The sequence below is a fragment of the Chelonoidis abingdonii genome, chromosome 5 (genome assembly GCF_003597395.2).
Source record: "Chelonoidis abingdonii isolate Lonesome George chromosome 5, CheloAbing_2.0, whole genome shotgun sequence".
NCBI lineage: Eukaryota > Metazoa > Chordata > Testudines > Testudinidae > Chelonoidis > Chelonoidis abingdonii.
In genome coordinates this window covers 41997518-42019927 of record NC_133773.1, presented here as the reverse complement: position 1 = coordinate 42019927, position 22410 = coordinate 41997518, and the positions used below count along the sequence as shown (strand labels likewise).

The 22410-nt window shown below is 41.6% G+C and overlaps 1 protein-coding gene across 6 annotated transcripts in view; it reads left to right on the top strand.

Annotated features, from left to right (window-relative positions):
* PRDM5 (PR/SET domain 5) overlaps positions 1–22410 on the top strand; it is a 152648-nt gene that overhangs the window by 11171 nt on the left and 119067 nt on the right. For all 6 annotated transcript variants that reach the window (XM_032762538.2, XM_032762539.2, XM_032762543.2 and 3 more), the window contains 2 exons: positions 2359–2442; positions 19672–19794. In XM_032762538.2, the coding sequence (XP_032618429.1) occupies positions 2359–2442; positions 19672–19794 (207 nt within the window). The remainder of the gene's footprint in view (positions 1–2358; positions 2443–19671; positions 19795–22410) is intronic.

Below are 22410 nucleotides of genomic sequence, written 5' to 3'. Positions count from 1 at the left end.
TGGGATGAAATAATGAAGTGCCCTGTGGCACTGTCTCTTGTCACTTGGTGGGAAGGAAGAATAGATATCCTTTCCAACTTGTGTGACACCTGTCTACTCTTTCTTCTATGGCCTAGAGCAGAAGGGGACTGAAGATCTTGGTGTCAGGGAGGAGTATGTCCATTTTGCAGAAGAAGGGTACAAGGGGAATGCTCTCTGTGTTCCTAGCTGGAACTCTTGAAGGCTGAATAGCATGTTGGTGTTATCTCTTGGAAAGATGGGGGAGAAACAGCCATACCTTACAAACTTGGGCCTTGATCTTACTTAAAAAAACAAAACAAACCAACGTAGAAGTCGCACTGATTTAACATCACACCTTTAGTTAAACCAGTGCAACATTGTGTGTGGACGCTCCCATGTCTGTTTAAATATAGCTTATATCAATTTAGCTGGAACTACTTGAGTGAAGTTAAGCATCTGTGTAAAACTTTGCAGGATTGGGGCCTTGATACGTTCTGTTACAGCAGAACTTTTTGGTATATGTCAATTCACATGTGTGTCTTTTTACACTTAAACTGTTCTCAGTTTATAAATCCAGTCTTTGGATACTGCTAAGTCACAGTTAACTTGTGTCACTTTATTATACTTCAGCAGCGAATAGCCATTTCAGTTAGCCTGTATAAGACTAGAATACTTAACTTCTAGTATGGGAATTTCATCCTACCAAAATTAATTTGGAGAAGAGAAGACTGAGAGGGGACATAAGTTTTCAAGTACATAAAAGGTTGTTAACAAAGAGGAGGGAGAAAAATTATTCTTAACCACTGAGGATAGGACAAGAAGCAATGGGGTTAAATTGCAGCAAGGGCGGTTTAGGTTGGACATTAGGAAAAGCTTCCTAACTGTCAGTGGTTAAGCACTGGAATAAATTGCCTAGGGAGGTTGTAGAATCTCCATTATTGGGGATTTTTAAGAGCAGGTTGAACAAACACCTGTCAGGAATGGTCTAGATAATACTTAGCCCTGCCTTGAGTGCAGGGGACTGGACTAGATGAACTCTCGAGGTCCCATTCAGTTCTATGATTCTACGACTACCTGGAAGAATTTTGAGGGACTGAGTATTATGTAACGTGGAAATGTGACTTGTATCAGGTAAATTGAGGAGTTTGTACCATGAATTACAAATCTTAAGGACTCTTCATGATATCGTTTTAATCTCTCTCTCCTACCATTTTATACAGTTGACCTTATATCTCCTGTACTTTTCTGCTGTTTCGAACAAACCTTGTCCCTGAAACTTCCTTGTTTTTCCCCGAGTTGGCCTTCTGTGAGTTAGTCTGAGAAAGTTACAGAGCATGGGACGCTGAAAAGCCACCTTATCTGATTGAGTGTAGGGAGGCAGGAAAGGGATATGGTAGACAAGAACATATATTTAAAAATATGAACATATACTACATAAATCCCCTTTTCAAGAGAATATTATGCCACAGAGCAAGGAACATAAAGTATTTCAGTTAGGATAATGCCTACAACAAAAATGTATTCTGCAGCCCAACAATATAGAAGGTCAGTTGCAAACTGAAGACACTATTATGGGAATAAAGGCCTAGTTAAATGGTTCACATGCTGCTAATGTGGTATGTTTGGGACAAAACTGTTGGGGGAACATATCAGTTCATACTTTCATGGCATGTGTTGTGAATAACAGGTAATATTTTTTTTAAAAATTATTTTGTTTACATACGCTGGAATTAAATTATAGACATGTACATGCTCAGTGCTACTTAAACAGATTTTTCTGTTTGTTCAAAAACCTCCATGTTGAGTATTTTGATTTGATATTTCAAAAAGCAGTGTTGTAATCATGCAAATAAATCTAATGTAAACTCTATAGCTGCCAAATACTTTACCCTTTATAAGGATGTCTGTTGCAAAATACTCTCTTATAACCTTATGCAGAGATAATCTTGGTGCTGACGTTTTGTAGTTCTTTATTAAACAAATGTGTCATGTGAATTTCAGCCTCTTTCAAAATACAGAAAAATATGATTTGCCAAATGGAGGATATATGTGGTAAGGGAAACTGTTGTAAAATAACAATGTCACAAAATATGAAAAGGAAACCCCCCGAACAGATTAGCTCATTGTATAATAATGTCTGTAGTTCTATATGATAGACACTTAGCCTTAAATTTGCCAAGTGGTGTATGAACTTTAAGTTTTAGCCATCCAGCTCTCAGCTGCAACCCTGTTTAATGTGTGCTCCTTAGGAGGATGTGAGGCTGATAGAACAAAATTGTCTTTTTCTTCTGAAGCTAAAGGTGATTCAAAAGATTGTAGTTTGGTAACTCATGCATTCTTTGTGTAATCATTATTTAGGGTGAAAAATTTGGCCCGTTTGCAGGAGAAAAGCGAATGCCTCAAGAACTGGATGAAAACACAGACTGCAGACTGATGTGGGAGGTGAGATCTATGGGGCCAATTCTGCAAACACATATAGTGTTTGCTACCCTGAGTAATCCCAAAGTGGTATTGCACTCAGTAGAAAGCATTTGCAGAATTAGGCTCTTAATTACTATATTAAATAATTTATTAACTGTGAGGGACTATTTTGACCCCAAGTAGGAGTTCTTACAAAGCCTAACATCAATATAAATGTTTCTTTGATTTTTTTAAAATATATTTTAAGGGAAACCATTTCCTTTCAAGGGAATAAGGAATAACACCTAAGTCCTGCTAATTTATGAGACCCTAAGAATGAAACTGATTGCCATCCATGCTGAGGAATATGAAAAAAAGTAAACAACAAGCAAGGTGAAAATCTGAAGCCTTTTTAAAAACAAAACAAAACCCAACAACAACATATGTTAGTGATTAGAGTTAAGAGACTGTTTATTATGATTATTATTATTTTATTAAAATTTTAGGCTGACCATGTCCCTTTAAAAGCTGAACATATTGCAATGGAAGAGATTAAAAAATTATATTAGGGAGCAGGTTTGTGGCCTGATCATTGGGTTTGAGATACCTAGGATTAGGTCCTGTATTTGCTAGTGTTTGAAAACTTTTTCAAGCACTGTTTCAGTCTAACATGGTTGTAAGGCTTTTTTGGGCCCCAGCCTCATGCTGCTTTTGAACTGTTCGAGTTGTATTGTAGATCTGTGCTGTAGGTTAGTGGGTAATTGGCTCCTCTCTTCTCTCTATTTTGCAAGTGTAGAGGAAGATAAAGAAAGGAACTTGTAAAAGGAACTAAAAATTGCAGAAGGGAAGGAGCAGTGGCTGCATGGCACAATCTCCTCAAGCTTTGGAGAAGTGTAGCTAGGTGGATGGAGCTCTGTGGGAATGATGGTAGGCAAGAGCCATGGATCAGCTACTCTATGGCATGCACCTCCCAAGATCCCACAGGTTGCTACAGAAAAACTGTCTTACTTTTATATAGCACTTACTACGTTCAAGGTGTTTTAAGCAACGATATTTGCAAGGAGTATTCAATAAATCGGGAAATGTTTCTAACTCTTCATTGATATGAATTGGGCACTGTGTTATACAGGTGGCTACCATTTTTTTTAATGACAATTACAGTACAGTATATAGCTGTGATGGGTTAGACTCCTCCCATCCAGGATGCCACTTGATGTACTGGTGTTTCATTGAGCCTCTCCTGCTCCACCAGCCTGGATTCCCTCTCCCTGTTTTACTGAATTAGGTCCTCTGGCCTCTTGCAGCACACACACACAGGTATGGCCACACCTAGATGCAGACACAGACTGACATCAGCTCTGTGAGAGAGGACTCACCCAGCACTCACGTGCATGCTCCTTTTGGGGGATAAACCCAATATAATACTGACTTGCACTGTATAAACAGATTTGCACAGAGCAAGCTCATAAAAATTCAGCCTCTCCCTCAGTGTGGAGAGAGATGTGCACAGTTTCTTGTCCCCCTCCCCCCTGTCATAAACATACAGCCAAGGGTAACATAAAATCCCTCCTTACCTGTAAAGGGTTAAGAAGCTCAGATAACCTGGTTGGCACCTGACCAGAAGGACCAATGAGGAAAGAAGAAACTTTCAAATCCAGGGGTGAAGGGGGAGGCTGTGTTGTTTTGGTGGGGGTGGGGGGGGAGGCTGTGTGGGTGTTCTCTCCGGAGACAAAAGGAGAGACCAAGCAAGTAATCCAGCTCCCACTGAAATGATACATCTAATATTACAGTAGTAGTAAGTAATAGCAAGGAAATGCGTTACAATATCTTTTGTTTTAGCTTGTGAATTTTCCCTGTGCTAAGAGGAAGGTTTATTACTGTTTTTTTTTTTTGTTGGTTTTTTTTTTGGGGGGGTAACTTTCAAGTTTTGCTTAGAGAGGAAATCCTCTGTGTTTTGAAACTTTACAGGGAAACAAAAGATATCTTCCATCTTGATTTTAAAGAGGTGATTCTTTTAAGAACCTGATTGATTTTTTCATTGTTCTTAAGATCCAAGGGTTTGTGTCTGTGTTCATCTTCATCAATTGGTGAGGATATTATTCTCAAGCCTTCCCCAGGAAAGGGCTTGGGGGAATATTTTGGGGGAATAGGACTCCAACTGGTCTTTTCCCTGATTCTTTGTCTAAATCACTTGGTGGTGGCAGCATACTGTTCAAGGACAAGGTGGAATTTGTGCCTTGGAAAAGTTTTTAACCTAAGCTGGTAAAAATAACCTTAGGGGGGCTTTCATGCAGGTCCCCACCTCTGTACCCCAGAGTTCAGAGTGAGGAAGGAATCCTGACACTCCCTCCCCCAGATATGAATTGCATAAACTGGGCTATGTTATAAACAAGAAATAAGTTTATTAACTACAAAAGGTAAATTGTAAGTAGTTATAAGGGGTTGCAAACAGATCAAAACAGATTACCTTAGTAAATAAACAAAAAACGCCAACTGAACTTCACACACTAGATAGGTAAGATATAAATTAGCAAATTCTCACCCTGAGTGATAAACAGGTTGGCAGATTCTTAAGGCACAAGTTGTCTTAGCTTTTCAGGTTTTCATTCATAGGCTAAAAATATTTCAAGCGTGGGACCATCACGTCCCACAGTTCAGTCTTTGTTCCTTGGGTGTTTCCAGGTGTGATGTTGTTGTGAGGACCCCCCCCATACTGTCATTTTCCTCCTTTTTATATCTTCTCCTCACTTGCTGGAAAGCTCTTTTGCCGTGACCGGGGTCAAATAGTTCCGATTGTGTAGTGCTATCTCTGAGAGATTTCTATTGTACACAGTTCCTGGGGTAGTCCTTGTGCTTGTGTGCATTTCCCCAGTAAGCCATTAACATTATTTGGCCTTTTTACTGTCATATGTGAAAGGCTGCTTGTGGGTGTTGTCAACCTCAGGGCATGTTTCAGCAACACATACATAGCCAAACTTCATAACTTCGCACATGACGATAGCACATACAGTCCAACTAGATATTACAATCTAGCAGATTAAGGCTTTTAGAATAACACCTAACAAGGCATACTTTGTATTAGACATATCCTAACTACATGGCGGTGAATATTGGGGTGTCACAATAGCTTAATGATAGTCCAGCAGGACAGAAAGCTCTGAGCTGCAGCCAGGCACACAATGCAGCAGTTTTCAGGTTCTCTCTGTGCTCCCTTGGTACTATTCCTCAAATGTAAATAGTACACAGTTAGGCCCTGATGTTGTAATCGGATTCATGAAGGCAGAACCTTGTTCCCATATGCAGTCCTACAGAAGTTAACAATGTCAGTAGGGCTCCATGGAACCCAGAGGGGAATTAAATTCTGCTGGCATAGATCCAATTATCAGAATAGGGCTTTTACTAAAAAAATTCAGCCAAATAAAAAAACAACTTAAGAGAAAATTTCTGCTGTTCAGTGCATATTAGTCTGCAGGTTTGATCTTGTTCCCTGTTAGTGCCCCTCAAAGCAACTATATGGCTGCTTCCTCCCTAAATATTTCTTGCCATCCATTTATATGGAGAGACTTTTTTTCAAGTTCAGTGATTGTAGTCCTGTAGTCCTAGATCCAGCGATTGGAAGCTTGGTTTCTTTATCCCATTGAAACTCTCCTTTTTAGGAATTTATAGCCATAATCAATTACAAATTTTAAAATTTGGCCTGGCTGAGGCAGGCAAAAAAGTTTCTGTGAAATTTAAATGGAAATTGTCACTAATTTTGTTCCATGGCATTTTCCTGAAAATTTCATTTTCTTTGGAATTTATCATGCTCCAAAATTCCCGATTTTATTTTTCTCAGCATAGCTTGCAAAATTCACTTCTAAATGAAAATATGATTTTACACATTCAAATTGTCATGCCTAAGTATTATGGCTGGCTTGTGGTCTGAAGATGGGGAGGGATAGAACAACATAGGCTGATTTTCCACCAACTTTCATCTTATGAGGTTGGAGGCATAAAGGTTACTATAACTTGTTTATTGTGTTGCAGCAGATGAAGTGTCCCATTTCCACCATATATTCAAAGAATTATCTATGCACTTACTAAAACGGAAGTGAGGATTTTTTTTAAAAAATAATAATTTAGTATTAACACAGACTACACAAACAATATAACCTGGTCTCACCACAATCAAGCTATCTGTAAAAGCACACTAGAAAACAGATTCTGCATAGCTAAACAACTTGTGAAAGAATGCTAAAAGTCAGTCTCATTATATCCCAAATCAATATAAATCTAGTGATGTGAGAACAGCAAAAGGTTCACAATTGGATGGTTTATGCACGTCTGTGAAGGCCTTCACCGCTGGTTCTCATTTTGACTGGTTATGAGAGTGCAAATACACCTATGCTCCTTCTTTGTATGAGTTGGTTCTGTATTCCAGGAGAGCAACTCATAGTTGTGGTGTCATGGCAACTGGCTTGATTTCATTGGCCTTCATCAATTTAAAAAAAGTATACATTTGATGTCACTTGTGCTGAATGCCCTATAATTTGATATTGTAGAACTATCTCACTTTTTCACTACATTTCTACAGGTTACCTTCAATCAATAAGATATCCTATCTGGGGTAGACTTTAGAACACATTGGGTAGGTAAAGGCACCAAGATGAAGGCCTACTAACTTAGGTTGCTCATGGAGTGCAATAATCTTTCAAATGCCTTGTTGCTAATGTTTATATTGAATGTATCCTTTCTTTGTAAGGCAAAAAATAAAAGCCAGACGTGTTTATTGACAAAATTAACATGACCCCATTGATAGCAAACCAGAAGATGAGGGTTGTTTTTTTTTTTTTGAGAGTTGTTCGAAAACCAATGCATGACATCTTACTCCAGCCTAGTTTTAAGAGCCTTGAAAAGATCCCTGTATACCAAATTTTATGATTTCCTGGATGTTTGAACCCCGGCAGTTTGTGTTTACTGGAGTTGATCTGAATACAAGTTCTGTAATGTAATTTTAGTCATGCTGAGTATCCTGGAGTTGAAATTTGGGGCCAGGAATTTATAAAGCAAAAAGCAGCTGAAAAGTCAGGGGAAATATGTAGTTTTTCTGCTGGGCTCACCTGAAAAAATATTACCAACATACATCTCTACCTTGATATAACGTGACCCGATATAACACCAATTCAGATATAACGTGGTAAAGCAGCGCTCCGGGGGGCAGGGCTGCATGCTCCAGCGGATCAAAGCAAGTTCAATATAACATGGTTTCACCTATAACGCGTTAAGATTTTTTGGCTCCCTAGGACAGCGTTATATCGGGATAGAGGTGTACGTTTCTGATTGTGCACCATATGTAGTGGTATGTGCTTGATCTGTGATGAGAACAACATTCTGAATGAGTTTTTTTTAAAAGGGTACACTGAAACAGAACTGTATTTTCATGTTTTTCTTTGGTCTTTGTAAAACATAGTACTTAAAAGAATTATTGTGTTCCAGTGATCTGCAGTAATTTTGTTAAATAACGATCTGAGAAAATCAGTATTTGTGATTGTTATATATAGCAGAATGTCCTTATTCTGCCTGCAATTCCTATGCGACTTGTACTATTTTGAAGAAGTCAAACATTTACACTTGCTCATTCAAGAGACTCTCTAAAGGATTAATACAAGAGCATCCTGGATTCAGCTGTCAAATTGAACTCAGTAACAGCTGCAGCTTGCAATTTATTATTGAAGAGTTAAGGGGGTGAAAAAAATGTAGGGTAGATAACCAAGTAGTTAGAAATCATTTAGAGAAAATGTTTGAGTTGTATTTTTTTTTAAGTATCAGAGGGGTAGCTGTGTTAGTCTGGGATCTGTAAAAAGCAATAAAGAGTCCTGTGGCACCTTACAGACTAACCAGGGCCACCCAGAGGATTCAGAGGGCCTGGGGCAAAGCAATTTTGGGGGCCCCTTCCATAAAAAAAAAGTTGCAATACTATAGAATACTATATTCTCGTGGGGGCCCCTGTGAGGCCTGGGGCCTGGGGCAAATTGCCCCACTTGCTCCCTCTCCCCCGCCTCTGGGCAGCCCTGAGACTAACAGACGTATTGGAGTATAAGCTTTCGTGGGTGAATACCCACTTCGTCAGACGCATGTGGTAGAAATTTCTAGACTGATTCTTGCCTACATATTTATACCTGCCTCTGGACATTTCCACCACATGCATCTGATGAAGTGGGTATTCACCCACGAAAGCTTATGCTCCAATACGTCTGTTAGTCTATAAGGTGTCACAGGACACTCTATCGCATTTTCTCTAAGGTCATCAGTCTCTTGGACTAACTGCATGTCATACTGTTTAGATGCAGCTAATTTTTGATGATGATCTGTGAAAGAGAGCTTTGGCCTCATAATTTTTAGGGCCACCCAAATGCCCTGATGGAATGTATATATTCACATGCTGAAGTCCATCTATTTTATTTAGAATATAATCCAAAGCAGGCAGTTTTAAACTTTTTGCTTTATTTGCCCAAAGGGAAAATAAAGGCAGAACAGAATGCTCCTTGGGCATCATATTATTTTACATAACTTTTTACTTCGGGAGGCTACTTTAATGTTACCCCCAGTATTTGTTTTCTGCAGGCTATCTGGGAGGAGGTAGGTGTTCTCATGCATGCATTTTCTCATTTTCCCAAAACCAAGCAAGTAGCTTGTCATTTTGAGTAATGTTGGAATATGGCAAATGTTGTTGTTTTAGTATTGATTTTTGGCAAACATTAATGCAGAGAGGACTGGAAGGACTTAGTCCTTTCCAAATTTCCTGACAAACCATGAAGAAATGTTGGTCAGGATAAGATGGCACATAATACACTTATAGCAACGAACATTATATAGTTTAGATTTGGCTTCTGTCTATCTGCCAAGATAATGCTGTAAATTAAATATGAGAGGAGCAGACACATGCTAGAAATCAGTCTTTTTATGGGAGCTGCTGCTTATGTTTATTTATATTAGAGAATGAAATGAGCTTTTGTCTCTGCTACTTATTCTCAAGACTGTTGCACTGACAAATTGGTTACAGTTATAAGACCTGACTTTCATTGACCTCAGTGGGCTTTGGATCAGACCGCTAATGTGTCTGTTCAAGGTATGAAAAGTTAAGTTTGTAATTAAACTTTGGTAGAATTATATCATCTTTCCTGCTAATCAGAAATGTAAGCTAGAATGGGAGAAGTGCCTTTTATACACAATGCAACAGCTCGCAATATTTCTGAGATTTCATAAAGAAAAAATCTTGAACTGAAGCTTGTTATATTTTCTTGCTCAGAAGATTAATGCTTGCAATGTCAGTGAAATGGGATTCAGCAATGCAGTGTGAAGTTCTTCTATGACATGATGGAATGTTCCTCTGATGCTTTTATTCTTTAGAGAGTTTTTACATTTAAGGCATCTTCTAAAATGCTTTGCTTTTAATGGCTCTGTGGGCAGCTTTGTTTACGCCTCTTTCTAGAAATATTCTTTGTCTAACTATTTCCCCTGCCATTCTCACAGTCATGCACATAAATGTATGTGCCTGTATTTAAAATCACCATCACATCCAAGCTCAAACATTGGAAATAGTTTCCAGTTGTTTTTCCCTTACCCTGATTTTAATTTCAATTTTCAAATTTTGGCATAAATTTTGAATTTTATATAAATGCTTTTTTGTGGTCATCCTAATTTGACCAGTAATTTTTCTTATCACAATTTTTCATCAGTTATATAGTATAGATTCATGTATTATATTAAGTGCTTGGTTTAAGCTTGATTTTTATCACCCTTACTCACTTTAGCCCTAATCCAAGATATTTACTTCAGTGGTCTTTGAAACAGGCCCACTGAGTAGCAACTTGCTACACATTTAGTCTAGTGACTCCTGTGGGACGACTCTCAGAGGAGGTATGGCCTGTGGTGAGTGAAGAATCAAGCCCTTAATTATTAAACTTCTTTAAAATATTAAATGTTTTAAAAATGGCTTTAAAAATCCAGAGTTGATTGAATTAAGTGTTAGTACTCCAATTTAAACTTTGTTATAGTAGATCATACAATACATTTAAGTGGATCCTTATACATAGGGCCCTTATTCATGGCCATGAAAAATGCATCATGGACTGTGACATCTGGTCTTTTCTGTGCTTTTACCCTGTACTACACAGACCAGTGTTTCTCAAACTGGGAGTCCTGACTCAAAGGGGCGGTGGGGGGAGGGTTGTTTTCAAGGTTATTTTAGGGGGATCACGGTATTGCCACTCTTATGTCTGGGCTGCCTTCAGAGCGGGGCAGCCAGAAGGTGGTGGCTGTTGGCCGGGCACTCAGCTCTGAAGCCAGCATCCTGCCAGCAGCATCACAGAAGTAAAGGTGGCAATACCATACTATGCCACCCTTACTTCTGCACTACAGCCTTCAGAGCTGGTTGGCTGGAGAGTGGCAGCTGCTGACTGAGGGCCCAGCTCTGAAGGCAGCAGCGCAGAAGTAAGGGTGGCAATACCATACCATGCCATCCTTATTTCTGTGCTTCTGCTGGCAGCGGCTCTGCTTTCAGAGCTGGGCTTCTGGCCACCCAGCTCTGAAGGCAGAGCTGCGGCCAGCAGCAGTGCAGAAGTAAGGGTAGCAGTAGTGCAATCCTCTAGCCTTTTACAATAGCCTTGCAACCCCCCACAACTCCTTTTTGGGTCAGGACCCCTACAGTAACAACACCATGAAATTTTAGACTTAAATATCAGAAATCATGAAATTTGCGATTTTAAAAATCCTATGACTGTGAAATTGACCAAAATGGACTGTGAATTTGGTAGAGCCCTACTTATACATCCTTACCTTTCTCTGGAGAAAGAGCAGCAAGATATTAATAGAAATCTGAGAATTTTCTTTTAGAGACATGAAATTGATCACATAAGTCTGTTGTTTCATTTATTATAAAATAAATTTGACTGAATTAACTCAGTAATGTATTTGACACCACTATGTTCAAGCTCAGATAGATATTTTCCAGACATTAATATGAAAAGTGTGCAATCATCCATTGCACACAGTAGATATCTTCATGCATTTTATATATCTAATTATTTATAATTGCTCTACTAGGATATTACCTTACTGCCGCTGATGCTAGAACATCAGGCTCCACCTGTCTGCAGATTTGCCCTTCTGTTTAGAGGGCTGTGGGTGGGGAGGATGGGGAGCATGCCCTCTCCCTCAGTTAAATTAAATCCATTCTACTCGTTCATGGAAAAACTTTTCAGTCAGAGGACTGATTTTACAAAAATAATTTGATTGCAGTGTAATGGTTAAAAGATATGTTTTTTGGCCCAAATATTGAGTTCCATTTCCAGCTCTGACACTGATGTTCAGTGTGACCTCAGGCACATCATTTAACTTTTCAGGGCCTCATTTTATCCATGGATAATATTGTAGATGCCTGAATACTTATTTAGCTCACAGGGGTCTTTTGAGGTTTTAAAACACTTCAAGTTTGGCCTTGTTAGGAAACTATTTTTAAAAACCATTTCAGCTGAAATAATTGCCGACTCTGTGCCTGGGGTATACTGTTGTTTGAATGGTTTTTAAAATCCTTTCTTGGACTACGAGGCCAAACATCACTTGCTGATTTTCAGGAATTGTACTTAAAACTGGGCATATCATTTTGCTGGACTCAGACTAGACCCATTATTATCAAGTTGGAAAATATAATTTCAAATATATGTAATGATTCATGCAGTCTGGCATCAGCATCCTGTTTACTGGCAAGGTAGGGAACATGAACATACTGCCACTAGCAATATAAATTTTGTCTTCATTCATAAAAGACTGCAGAAAACCTATTTAAAAGGTCACTATTCAGATATATATTTGGGGGTGTGGAGAATAGGTAATACTGTGGTGTTACTCTTTGCAAAAGGCTCCCTCGTACACGTCCAGCCTGAGTCTGTGATACATGTGTTTCCCTGGTTAAATATTCTTTCCTTCCATTGGTTCCATACAATTCCCTGTTGACAATAGTAGTGGCAGGCAGATTCTCCTGGAGCCTCTAGTTGTGGGGTGGTTGGACATATAGGGAGCACATCACTTCTGGTCATAGATTCCAATGCCAGAAGGGACCATTTTGATCATCTAGTCTGATCTCTTGTATAACAAGGGGCATAGAACCTCTCCAAAATAATTCTTAGAGCCGATCTTTTAGAAAAACTTCCAGCCCATGACCCTTGGTAAATTGTTCCAGGGGTTAATTATCCCTGATTTTGTCTGATTTTGTCTAGCTTCAACTTCCAGCCATTGGATCATGTTGTACCTTTCTCTGATAGATTGAAGAGCCCTCTATTAAATATTTGTTCTCCATGTAGATACTTATAGACTGTAATCAAGTCATCCCTTGATCCTTAAAGTCTTATGTGGGAGTGTGTCACCGTTGGTGGGTGGATGGGGACAGGAGCCTTTGGAGCCAGGAAACCCTAGTTTATGTAGAAAGGATTGGGGTAGGGTAGTGAGTATCTCTTAGCTGAGGGGATTATAAGTGGAAGCCATTTTCCCCAGGGTGGTGGTGGGGAGAGCAAGTGTAGGCTCCATTTTCCATTCCAGTATTGGCTCCTGAAGCTCTAGTGCCTGCCTGCCAAGCCTCAGTCTGAGGGAGAGAGAGGCAAGCTGCTGTGTCTTCAGGACTGTTGCCCAACTGGTGCTTGGCACCATCTCTTGTCTTCCTTTGTCACTAGCATAGCTGGAGCAGCTGCTGTGGTGTGAGTGAGATACTGAAATTACACATCAGAGGGGTAGCTGTGTTAGTCTGAATCTGTAAAAGCAGCAGAGAATCCTGTGGCACCTTATAGACAAACAGACTTTTTGGAGCATGAGCTTTCGTGGGTGAATACCCACTTCGTCGGATGCATGTAGTGGAAATTTCCAGGGGCAGGTATATATATACTAGCAAGCAAGCTAGAGATAACGAGGTTAGTTCAATCAGGGAGGATGAGGCCCTGTTCTAGCAGTTCAGGGTTTGTGGAAAACAAGGGAGGAGAGAAACTGGTTACTGTAGTTGGCAGCCATTCACAGTCTATTGGATTCAATCCATGAGTTGATGGTGTCAATTGCAGATGAAATTGAAGCTCAGCATGCTTTCTCTCTTGAAGTCTGGTCCTGAATGGTTTTTTTGCGTGCAAGGATGTGCCATCCTTAAGGGGCTACCGTGTGGCCAGGGTGTTGCATAGTGCTCTCTACAGGTTTTTGTAGAATTGCCATTCCTATATCTGATTTTTGTCCATTTATCTTTTGCACGTAGAATGGTGTCGCAGTTTGGCCTGATGTACATAGCAAGGGCATGTGGCATACGATGGCGTATATTACATTGGTGGACTTGCGGAGGTGAATGAACGGTGATAGGTGATGGTGAGTAGGTGTGGTATAGCTCAGTGCATGTGGTGCAGCTGAGATGTGGTGAGGAGTACTTCTCGCGTTGGCATCGGGGGTTTGTTGGCATGGGTGTGTTCCTGAGTTAGAGGTACTATGGTGCGGTGTGCAGTTGCTGGTGAGAATATGTTCATGGTATGGCGGTTGTCTGTGGCAAGGATGGCCTGCACCAAGGCCTGTGAAAGTGTGGGATCATTGTCCAGGATGGGTTGTGATCCTGATGATCAGCTGCGGGGTTTTAGCTGGTTGGGGCAGGTTTGGTGTGAATGGCGTGGAGGTCCTGTGTGTTCTTCTTGGTTGTTTGCAGTAGGGCTTTTGGCAGTACACGTTCTGGCTCTGTTGATCTGTTTCCTATGTTCCCCTCCATACGGGATATTGTATTTTGAGAAGTGCTGGTGGGATCTGTTGCTAGGTGTTGGTCTCTTTGCTCTGAAGGGTTAGGGCAACATGGCGGTTGTACCTCCGATGTCTTGGCTGTAGTTTGAATGCGACGTCAGGTGAATGTGCCCGATGGAAGCTAGCGTTCATGCCGGCTCCGGCGTATACTTAGGTCGTAGGGTGTTTTCGATCATGGGGTGGATGTTAATGTGACCACTCACTTATTATGTGCACCGTGGTGTCTAGAAAGAAAGTGTGATCCTCTCATGTAATTGGTCTAGCTGGATGGTTATGAGGGGGTGGAAGACTGATTTAGGAATCAGTGGGTGGAATCCTTTCCCAGAGTCTCCATTCCCAATATGGTGCCAGATGATGTAGGGGGCATGCCCCCTGTTTTATAGCGTAGGTAGAGAAGGGGTGTGAGTCGTGAAGAGAGCTGAGAAGCGTGTGTCCAGGTCAGCCATAAAAATATTGATATTGTGTAGCGCTCAATGCATGGTGCCCTAGCTAGTGCCACTGATGCTGCGAGATATATATTGTCATCAAATTTGATTATTTGTGTTGGTCCGTAGTCAGTAGTAGTGCACAGAGCCTCAGCCAGGCCAGTTGTGCTTGATGGCATCATAGGGATTTTTTACTGGTCTGAAGCTTAGTCCTTCATTGTCTGTGGGATGTTTGTGTAGAGAGCCTCTTAACCATGGTGGGCTTAGGATGGTGTTTCTGGGAGCGATGTACCATTGAGATATGAGTTTCCCTCGCGCCAGACAACCGCCCAACCGAGAACTATTCTCACAAGTATCTTGCACACCGCATCCGTAGTTTCACTCTCTTAGGGCAATTTCAGAATCGCAGATTAAATTACTCGGACTCAGGACGATTCACTGCAACATAACCCCGATGCACACCCTTCTTCTGCCCTGCACATTATCTCGACACTGCGATACACTACCATCGACGGCTAAGACGCTAACACCATCATGCGCATCACCCTAACAGCGGCGTTCATGCAGTCGCAGCACCAATGTTAATATAGTGCCGGGAGTACAGTATGCAGGCATGCCCCTGTGCTCTGCTGATGTACATCGGCACCAAACTGGAGCAATCTCTACTTGGATAAGGGGGAGGCATTAATATGGACGACAATCAGTATTATTGGTAACTGGCAAGTTTAAAACCTTTGTAGGGACTTGGGCAACTCATAGCTCCTGGGCCACACTAGTGAGCCTGCCTGTAAGTGGCATCCGTTGCCAGCAAAAAAACATTCAGGACCAGACTTCAAAGGAAGAAAGCTGCTGAGGTTCAGGAGTTCATCTGCGGGATACTTTGACCATAACTCAGGGTTTGAACAAGACTGTGCAATGGTTGCCTATAACCTACCAGAAAACCGAGTTTCTCCTCCCTTGGTTTTCACACCTGAACTGCTAGAACAGGGCCTCATCCTCCCTGATTGAGCTAACCTCGTTATCTCTAGCTTGCTTGCTAGTATATATATACCTGCCCCTGGAAATTTCCACTACATGCATCCGACGAAGTGGGTATTCACCCACGAAAGCTCATGCTCCAAAAAGTCTGTTAGTCTATAAGGTGCCACAGGATTCTCTGAAATTACATAGTACATTTCTTATGCTTTCCTAATGGCACTGGTGGGATATGAAGGAGGGGAAACCCCTTTGCTACAATGGCTGCAGCTGTGGCACTTATGAGCACACCTGCAATACAGCAGCTGTCTGAGTGGCAGCCATCTTAGTGCTATCCCCTTGGATGGCTGAACAGTTTTATCAGCACATCTGAACATAGGATTTTAGCACACATCTGTGAGATGTGTTTTTGAATGTCTCCTACTCCCCCAAATGTAACTTATTCCTGTGCTCCATGGTCACACCACTAGGCATGGGGGCCAGCCAAAGGATTTTAGAGAAATGATTCTTGGAGGTATACTTCAAACTTAATTACTGACGTTTACATTGTCTGCATTTAGGTTCCCCATGCCTCAAACTGTAGAACTGGAGTCCAGCTGTTTGTTCCTTGTGATTGATTTGCACTAGTTTACAGTTTTAGGGCTGTCTTTGCAAGGATAAGAGCGGGAGGCATTCTTTTATAAATAAAAGTTGTTTTCTTTCATGGGGCTTAGAGGCTAGCTAGCTCTGTTAAGAAAGGGCTCATATGAGCCTCCGCTGGCTCATCAGTGAGAACAGGGCATCCGTAAATGTCTCTAATCCAGTCCAGCGTAACATACAATGTTTTGAATATATTTTTCTTGACTTTTCCTCTGTTTCACATCTGTATATTTAATGCAACATTATGTCTTTATGAGGTGAAAAAAGCAATAGAAAATCAAACACATGTCTTCAAGGGTTTTAGGGGATTATTTTGGTCAATAGTTTCCTTATGTGTTAAATCCTTGATGCACATTTGACATCTCTTCCTGCGTTGGCAGGCACTGAGAGCGCCCAGCTGAGATGACTGTAAAACTGAGATGAATATAAATTCTTCCAATATAATTTGAAGATTAAGCAAATGAAAAAATAGATTAAAAGGAAGGTAGAAGAACATGTGGATTTTATAGAATGAACTTGATTGTTTCTATTTTGCAACCCAAGTCAAGATCTGATGAAAACCTTTCTAGGACCAGCTTGGTGGGCCTCCCTGACTCCTACTCTTGATAGTTATTGCCAAGTCCCAAAGCCATTAGCTTGTCTTTAATTGCTCAAAGATGTAAATCTGTGCTGTTAAACATTTTCATACAGAGATTGTGTTCTGTAGCTTACATATTTAGAACAGTGTGGGCATAGCAATGAACTATCGCGGTGCTCACTTATGGCTTTCAGGTATTTTTAGGCTGTGAGTACAACATAAATTTGTGCTATTGTGGAAATACAGAGTTTACCTGTAAAGTGTGATTATGTGAATTCCATCTATATTCTTAATCCAAGCAGACATATTTTGTCACCAACCCCCAGATGTGTTTTTAGAATGAGGACTGAAGAACTAGTTTAATAGTTGAAACTGGAAGTGGAAACCATAAGTCTTTGCATTCTGCCAGCCTGAGTTGGAATGTGGACAGAACACCAGGGATGCTTATGGAAAAAAATGCTATGGAATCTTTAGTGATCTCTAGTAGTACGTGGCTTTGTAGGACAAGAACATTTCATGCACTAAACCTTCTGTGTGGTTCTCCCATCCACATACTGACCAGGCCTGACCTGAGAAAATCAGACAAGATGGCCTGGTTACAGATCAATAAACTTTGGTAGACAGGTTGATTTTCCCATCACTGACATTTTAAGGTGGAATGAGTATGATGTGCAACTGATGAATGAGTGATCTTGTGCAGGTAAAATGTACCTTTCATGAGCCAGTGCAGTCTTTTGAAGTAGCCCCTTCACTTTATGACTCATTTCCTTCGCACTCTAATTAAATAACTTACAGCCTTTCCCTTGCATATTACATTAATTTAATTTTTATCATATCCTCCACAGCTCAGGTGAACATTCAGCCAGGTATAATTTAAGACTGAACAGTGACCATTGGGGCCACATGTTTATACTTGGTGTCAAGATTAGTATAGAAAACAGAGCTTAAGGAAGTGAAGGGACTCGGAGGAAATGCACAGTATGTTTGTACATGGGCCTTGACAGAGGAAAAGTCCCTGGAAATAATAAAAGACAAACATATAATTGGAGGATTTAATGAGAGATGTGTTACTTTTCATAAAGTCATATTCTTCTTGTATTTGAATAAGTTGGTGGGAGAGATGAGATTCAGGGGGATAGAAGGCTGTAGCTCAAAGGTAGGAAGTATTTGGAGATGCAAAACTAGACAGAGCTAGAGAGGTGGATTTGGGATGCTATGGGCAGGATGGGATCACGTAGAGAGAGAATGTAATGGGAGAACAACAAGGGAACCTAGAGTGACGGCAGCTATGAGAAAGAGGGGAGGATGAAGAGCTACTAAGGGAAGAACAATATGGCAAAAGGAGAAATAGGAGGAACAAAAGCTCAGGGAGAAGAAGGAGATCATTAGTGCTGAAGGCAGCTCACCAATGAAGTGATGCGAGAACAGAGATATGTTCTCTTAGGTTCTTAGAAAAAAGATGATATTGGTGGCCTTAGTGAGGTAAGTGACAGTGGAATAGAAAGGTTGGAAGCTACATCAGAAGGGATGAAGGAGTGAGTTAGAGGAGGCAGTCTGCTCAGATGTCTGAGAATAAGGGTAGGAGAGAGAGAGAGGGTAGATTAGATTAGGAGGAAAAAATCAGGATAGACAACAGGTGTATTTTGTAAGTGGATAGGAAGGAGCCAGAGAGAAGTGAGCAGACATAAAATAAATTGGTAGGGAGGGGATGAGTGGGACAAGAGACAGAAGGGGAGGCCAAAAATCTAAGAGACAGTAGGAGTGAAATCTTGGCATCAGAGATACGTGAGGGACAATGTTCCCTCTAATTTTCCCCACATGTGTGGAATGAATTTTGTTATGTGCACCAATATGGAGGTGACATGTCACACACACCTCCATATTGGTGCACATAACAAAATTCATGTGGTGGGGGTGGGAGAGGGCTCAGGGCTGGGGCAGTAGGTTGGGGTGTGGGCTCTGGGATAGGGCCAGGGATGCGAAGTTTGAGGCGCAGGCTTCCCTGGGGCTAAGGCGGGGAGAGAGGACTTCCCCCCCCAGCCCTCTCTTCCTGCAGCAGCACCTGGGCTAGGGTGAGAGGCGCCTCTCCTTGCCTCGGCAGCTCCAGGACTGGGGCTGTGGGATAGGTGCCTCTCCCCCTGGCCGCAGCAGGTCTGAGGCTTGTGGGGAGAGGTGTCTCTCCCCTCTGTGGTAGGTCCGGGGCTAGGGGAGACACATCTCTCCCTGCCGCAGCCCTGAGTGCCTGCGCAGCACTTAATAGGCTGCTGCGTAGCTACGCAGCATAGAGGGAACATAGGTGAGGGAGGTGAATGAAGGTGGAGTGAGAGAGGAGGAGGATGTAGTAGCAAGGGAGGAAGAGCCCTCTTGATTGTATCAGTTTTTTTTTTTTTTTTTTTGAAACATTTGGTAAGCTCCTAAGCAAAGAAGGAGTAGAAGGAAGTATGTTTGGGGACAGTCAGAGAGAGGAGGCAGATGGGCGTCAGTCAGGAAAGAGAGAGGCAGAGTTCAATAAGGAAGAGAGTGAGAAAAAAGAGAGTAAACATAGTGGAAGAAGCTGACATGGTTGCTGGAATTCTGAATAGTATATCCACTGTGAGATATCATTAGCAGGTAATGCATCATGTGCCTGAAGGCAAAAAAAAGTGTTCGCCAATATCTGAGCATATGTGCTGAACGCAGGATTCACCTGGCAAACACCAGGTGGACTGGACACTTTCAATGTCTTTGTTCTGTATCTAAAACATACAACAAAAATTAATCTAGCACTTTGTTTTTTTCTTTATATATAAGATTTAATCTTTCCCCTTTCTCTGAGATACTGTTTCTGGTGTTCAATTTGTTCAATGGTTTCTAATATTTCAGGTTCGAGGGAGTAAAGGCGAGGTCCTTTATGTTCTGGATGCTAGCAATCCACGATATTCTAACTGGCTGCGTTTTGTCCATGAGGCACCATCACAGGAACAAAAGAACCTGGCTGCCATCCAGGTAAATTTGTTGAATTCTTACCATTCACTTCATGTTATTAATCTGCTTAAGGTTTGTGATTATATATCTATCTGAATCAGGGCTAATTATTTAGGGGTTTACCCTGTATTCCTCCCACTAAAATCTTTAGGAGTGCTCAGAGAAACCAGAATTTAAAAATAATTTTCAAGCAAATAGTCAAAGATATAAAAACAAACAAAAGATACTTTAAATATTCCAGTTGAAGCGTTAAGAGATTTAATGGATTTGCAGGATTACCAGAAGGTAGTAGTTGATTAGTCATTGCAGAAGACCTAAATGATTTTTTTTTTTTTTTTTTCACTCTTCGTCACAGATGTTAGCTATATACCTACTCTTTTCAGGTAATAAAAGATGAGGCACTGCCAAAAATGTAGGGGTCAAAAGAGGGAGGTGCAACTTAAATATATTGTGTAGCGCAGCGTTTCTCAAACTAGGTCCCTGGGGGTCCACAAGCTCTGCTAATCAACTCCTCCCCTCCCTCCCTCCCAGTACCTCCTGCATGCCGTGGAACAGTTCCCGGGTGTGCAGGAGGCGCTAGGAGGGAGAGGAAGGAGCGGGGATGGGGCATGCTTGGGGGAGGGGGAAGAATCATGTCCAGTGCTGCTGTCCCCACTGATCAGCTCCTCCCATCCCTTCCAGTGCCTCCAGCGGGAACCAGCGATGTGCAAGAGGCATGGGAGGGAGGTGGAAGAGCGCTTGGGGGTGGGGGCAGAAAGAAGTGGGGAAGAGGAGAGGCAGGGGTGGAGCTGGGTGGGAGGAGATGGGATAGGGGCAAGGCCTTGGGGGAAGGGGTGGAGTGGAGGTGGGGCCTGGGACTGAGTGGGGGACTTGGGATTCATGAAACATTTTAAAATCAAAATGGAGGTCGTTAGGTTGCTAAAGTTTGAGAACCCCTGGCGTAGCGTGCAAGTTGTGTGCTGTGCCCACATGGATTCAGTTGGCTAGAGTGGGGCTATGTATGGGCCTAGCAGTCCAACTGTATGTTGCAGAACTGAATAAAAAGTCACAAGGTATAGATGATTTAATACAAGAGTTCTGAAATAATTTAGGAATAAAGTGCCCAAGCTGCTTATGAAACTATGCAATCTCATTAAAATCAGCTACTGTTATTAAAATCAGGTGAGTGAATGGGCAATATAATGGCAACTAAGAGTCGGAGCGGATGGCTCACTCCAGGGGTATGAGCAGGACCCAGGTGGATCCATCCTCAGAGGAGCCCAGGGCAGTGCAGCACGGAATGGACTGTGGATCCTTGCCCTCCCTCCCCATTGCCCAGTGTCTCTTGGTGCCGCAAGCTCCAGAGGATTTAAAATATATGGGGCTGCAACCAGCTGAGTGTCCAGCCAGGGCTGGACAGCAGTGGGGTCAACATGCTGGGAACCCCCAGTGATCAGGGAAGGAAGGAGGGGGAGAGCAGCAGATTGCTAGTGGGATAAGGCAAGGCTGAGTGGGGCAGGGTGGGGCTGCTTGTCCCTGCCCTTCCCCGAATCATTGAGACTGCCTGCCCAGTCTCCATCTGTTGCCCTGGCCTGACTCAGATACCTAGCCAGCCCCGTGCCCCTCCTCGTGCCCCCTTGATAATCTTGTCATACTCCCCCGGGGGGGATGTTCCGCAGTTTGAAAACAAATGCATTAGAAGGACTAGTTTGAACAACTCAAGGCCTTTGCTGGATTCTAAATTAACTTGAGCCACTCAGCAGAAAAAGAGGGGCATCCCTGAGCGGAGATTTTAATTGAGCTGACTGCAGTATACAATGTTTAAATAAACCAACTGCATAAACAAAACACCCTAAGAAAGTGTTAGGTTGTATAAATAACTGAATAGAAAATAATACTGAAAATATTATACAATTTGCAAACTGTATAGCCTTGAGTATTGGATTTCGTTTTGGTCTCTGTGTCAAAACCAGGGAGAAATGGAAGGAGTTGAAAGATAAGTGACAAGAATGGTTAGAGGCATGGAAAAACTCCCATATTAGGAGATATTGTAAAGACTAGGATTGTTTAAGTTAGTGAGGAGACAGTGGATATGATAGAAGTATAGGAAATAATGAAAGGTAAACTGGGCGCTCCTATTTCCAAGTTGCCTTATAAGTCTTTGGGCATCATCAGTAATGGTATAATAAAAATCCCAGATGTTTTACTGATTTGTTGTACCCTAAGGCCCCAGTACTGCACTTCATATATGTGCTTAACATTACACAGTGTGAGTAGTTGAAGGGACTACTCTTAGTGCATGAAGTTCAATGCATAAGTCTTTGAAGCATTGGAGCCTTCTTTAATATATAGGATGCCAAAGCTCTGACATTCAGTGTAATTCATGAGAACCAACCCATGCGCCTTTAATATGGAAATGTTTTGGTAGTCTAATGTTTTTACTGTTATGCAAATTTTGGGCTAATTTCTGTAGTGACTCCAGACACTGGATCAATCAATGGGAGTTCTGTTTGTGGAATGGCTCGAGTAATGGAACCCTTATTTATTATTAAAGCTAAATACAATATCTCCCTGTATAGCTGTTGTGACAGACTGACAATTTCCTGCAGTATCCTGAATGGACTTTATTGAATTAAGTTAAACCTTATTGAATTAGTC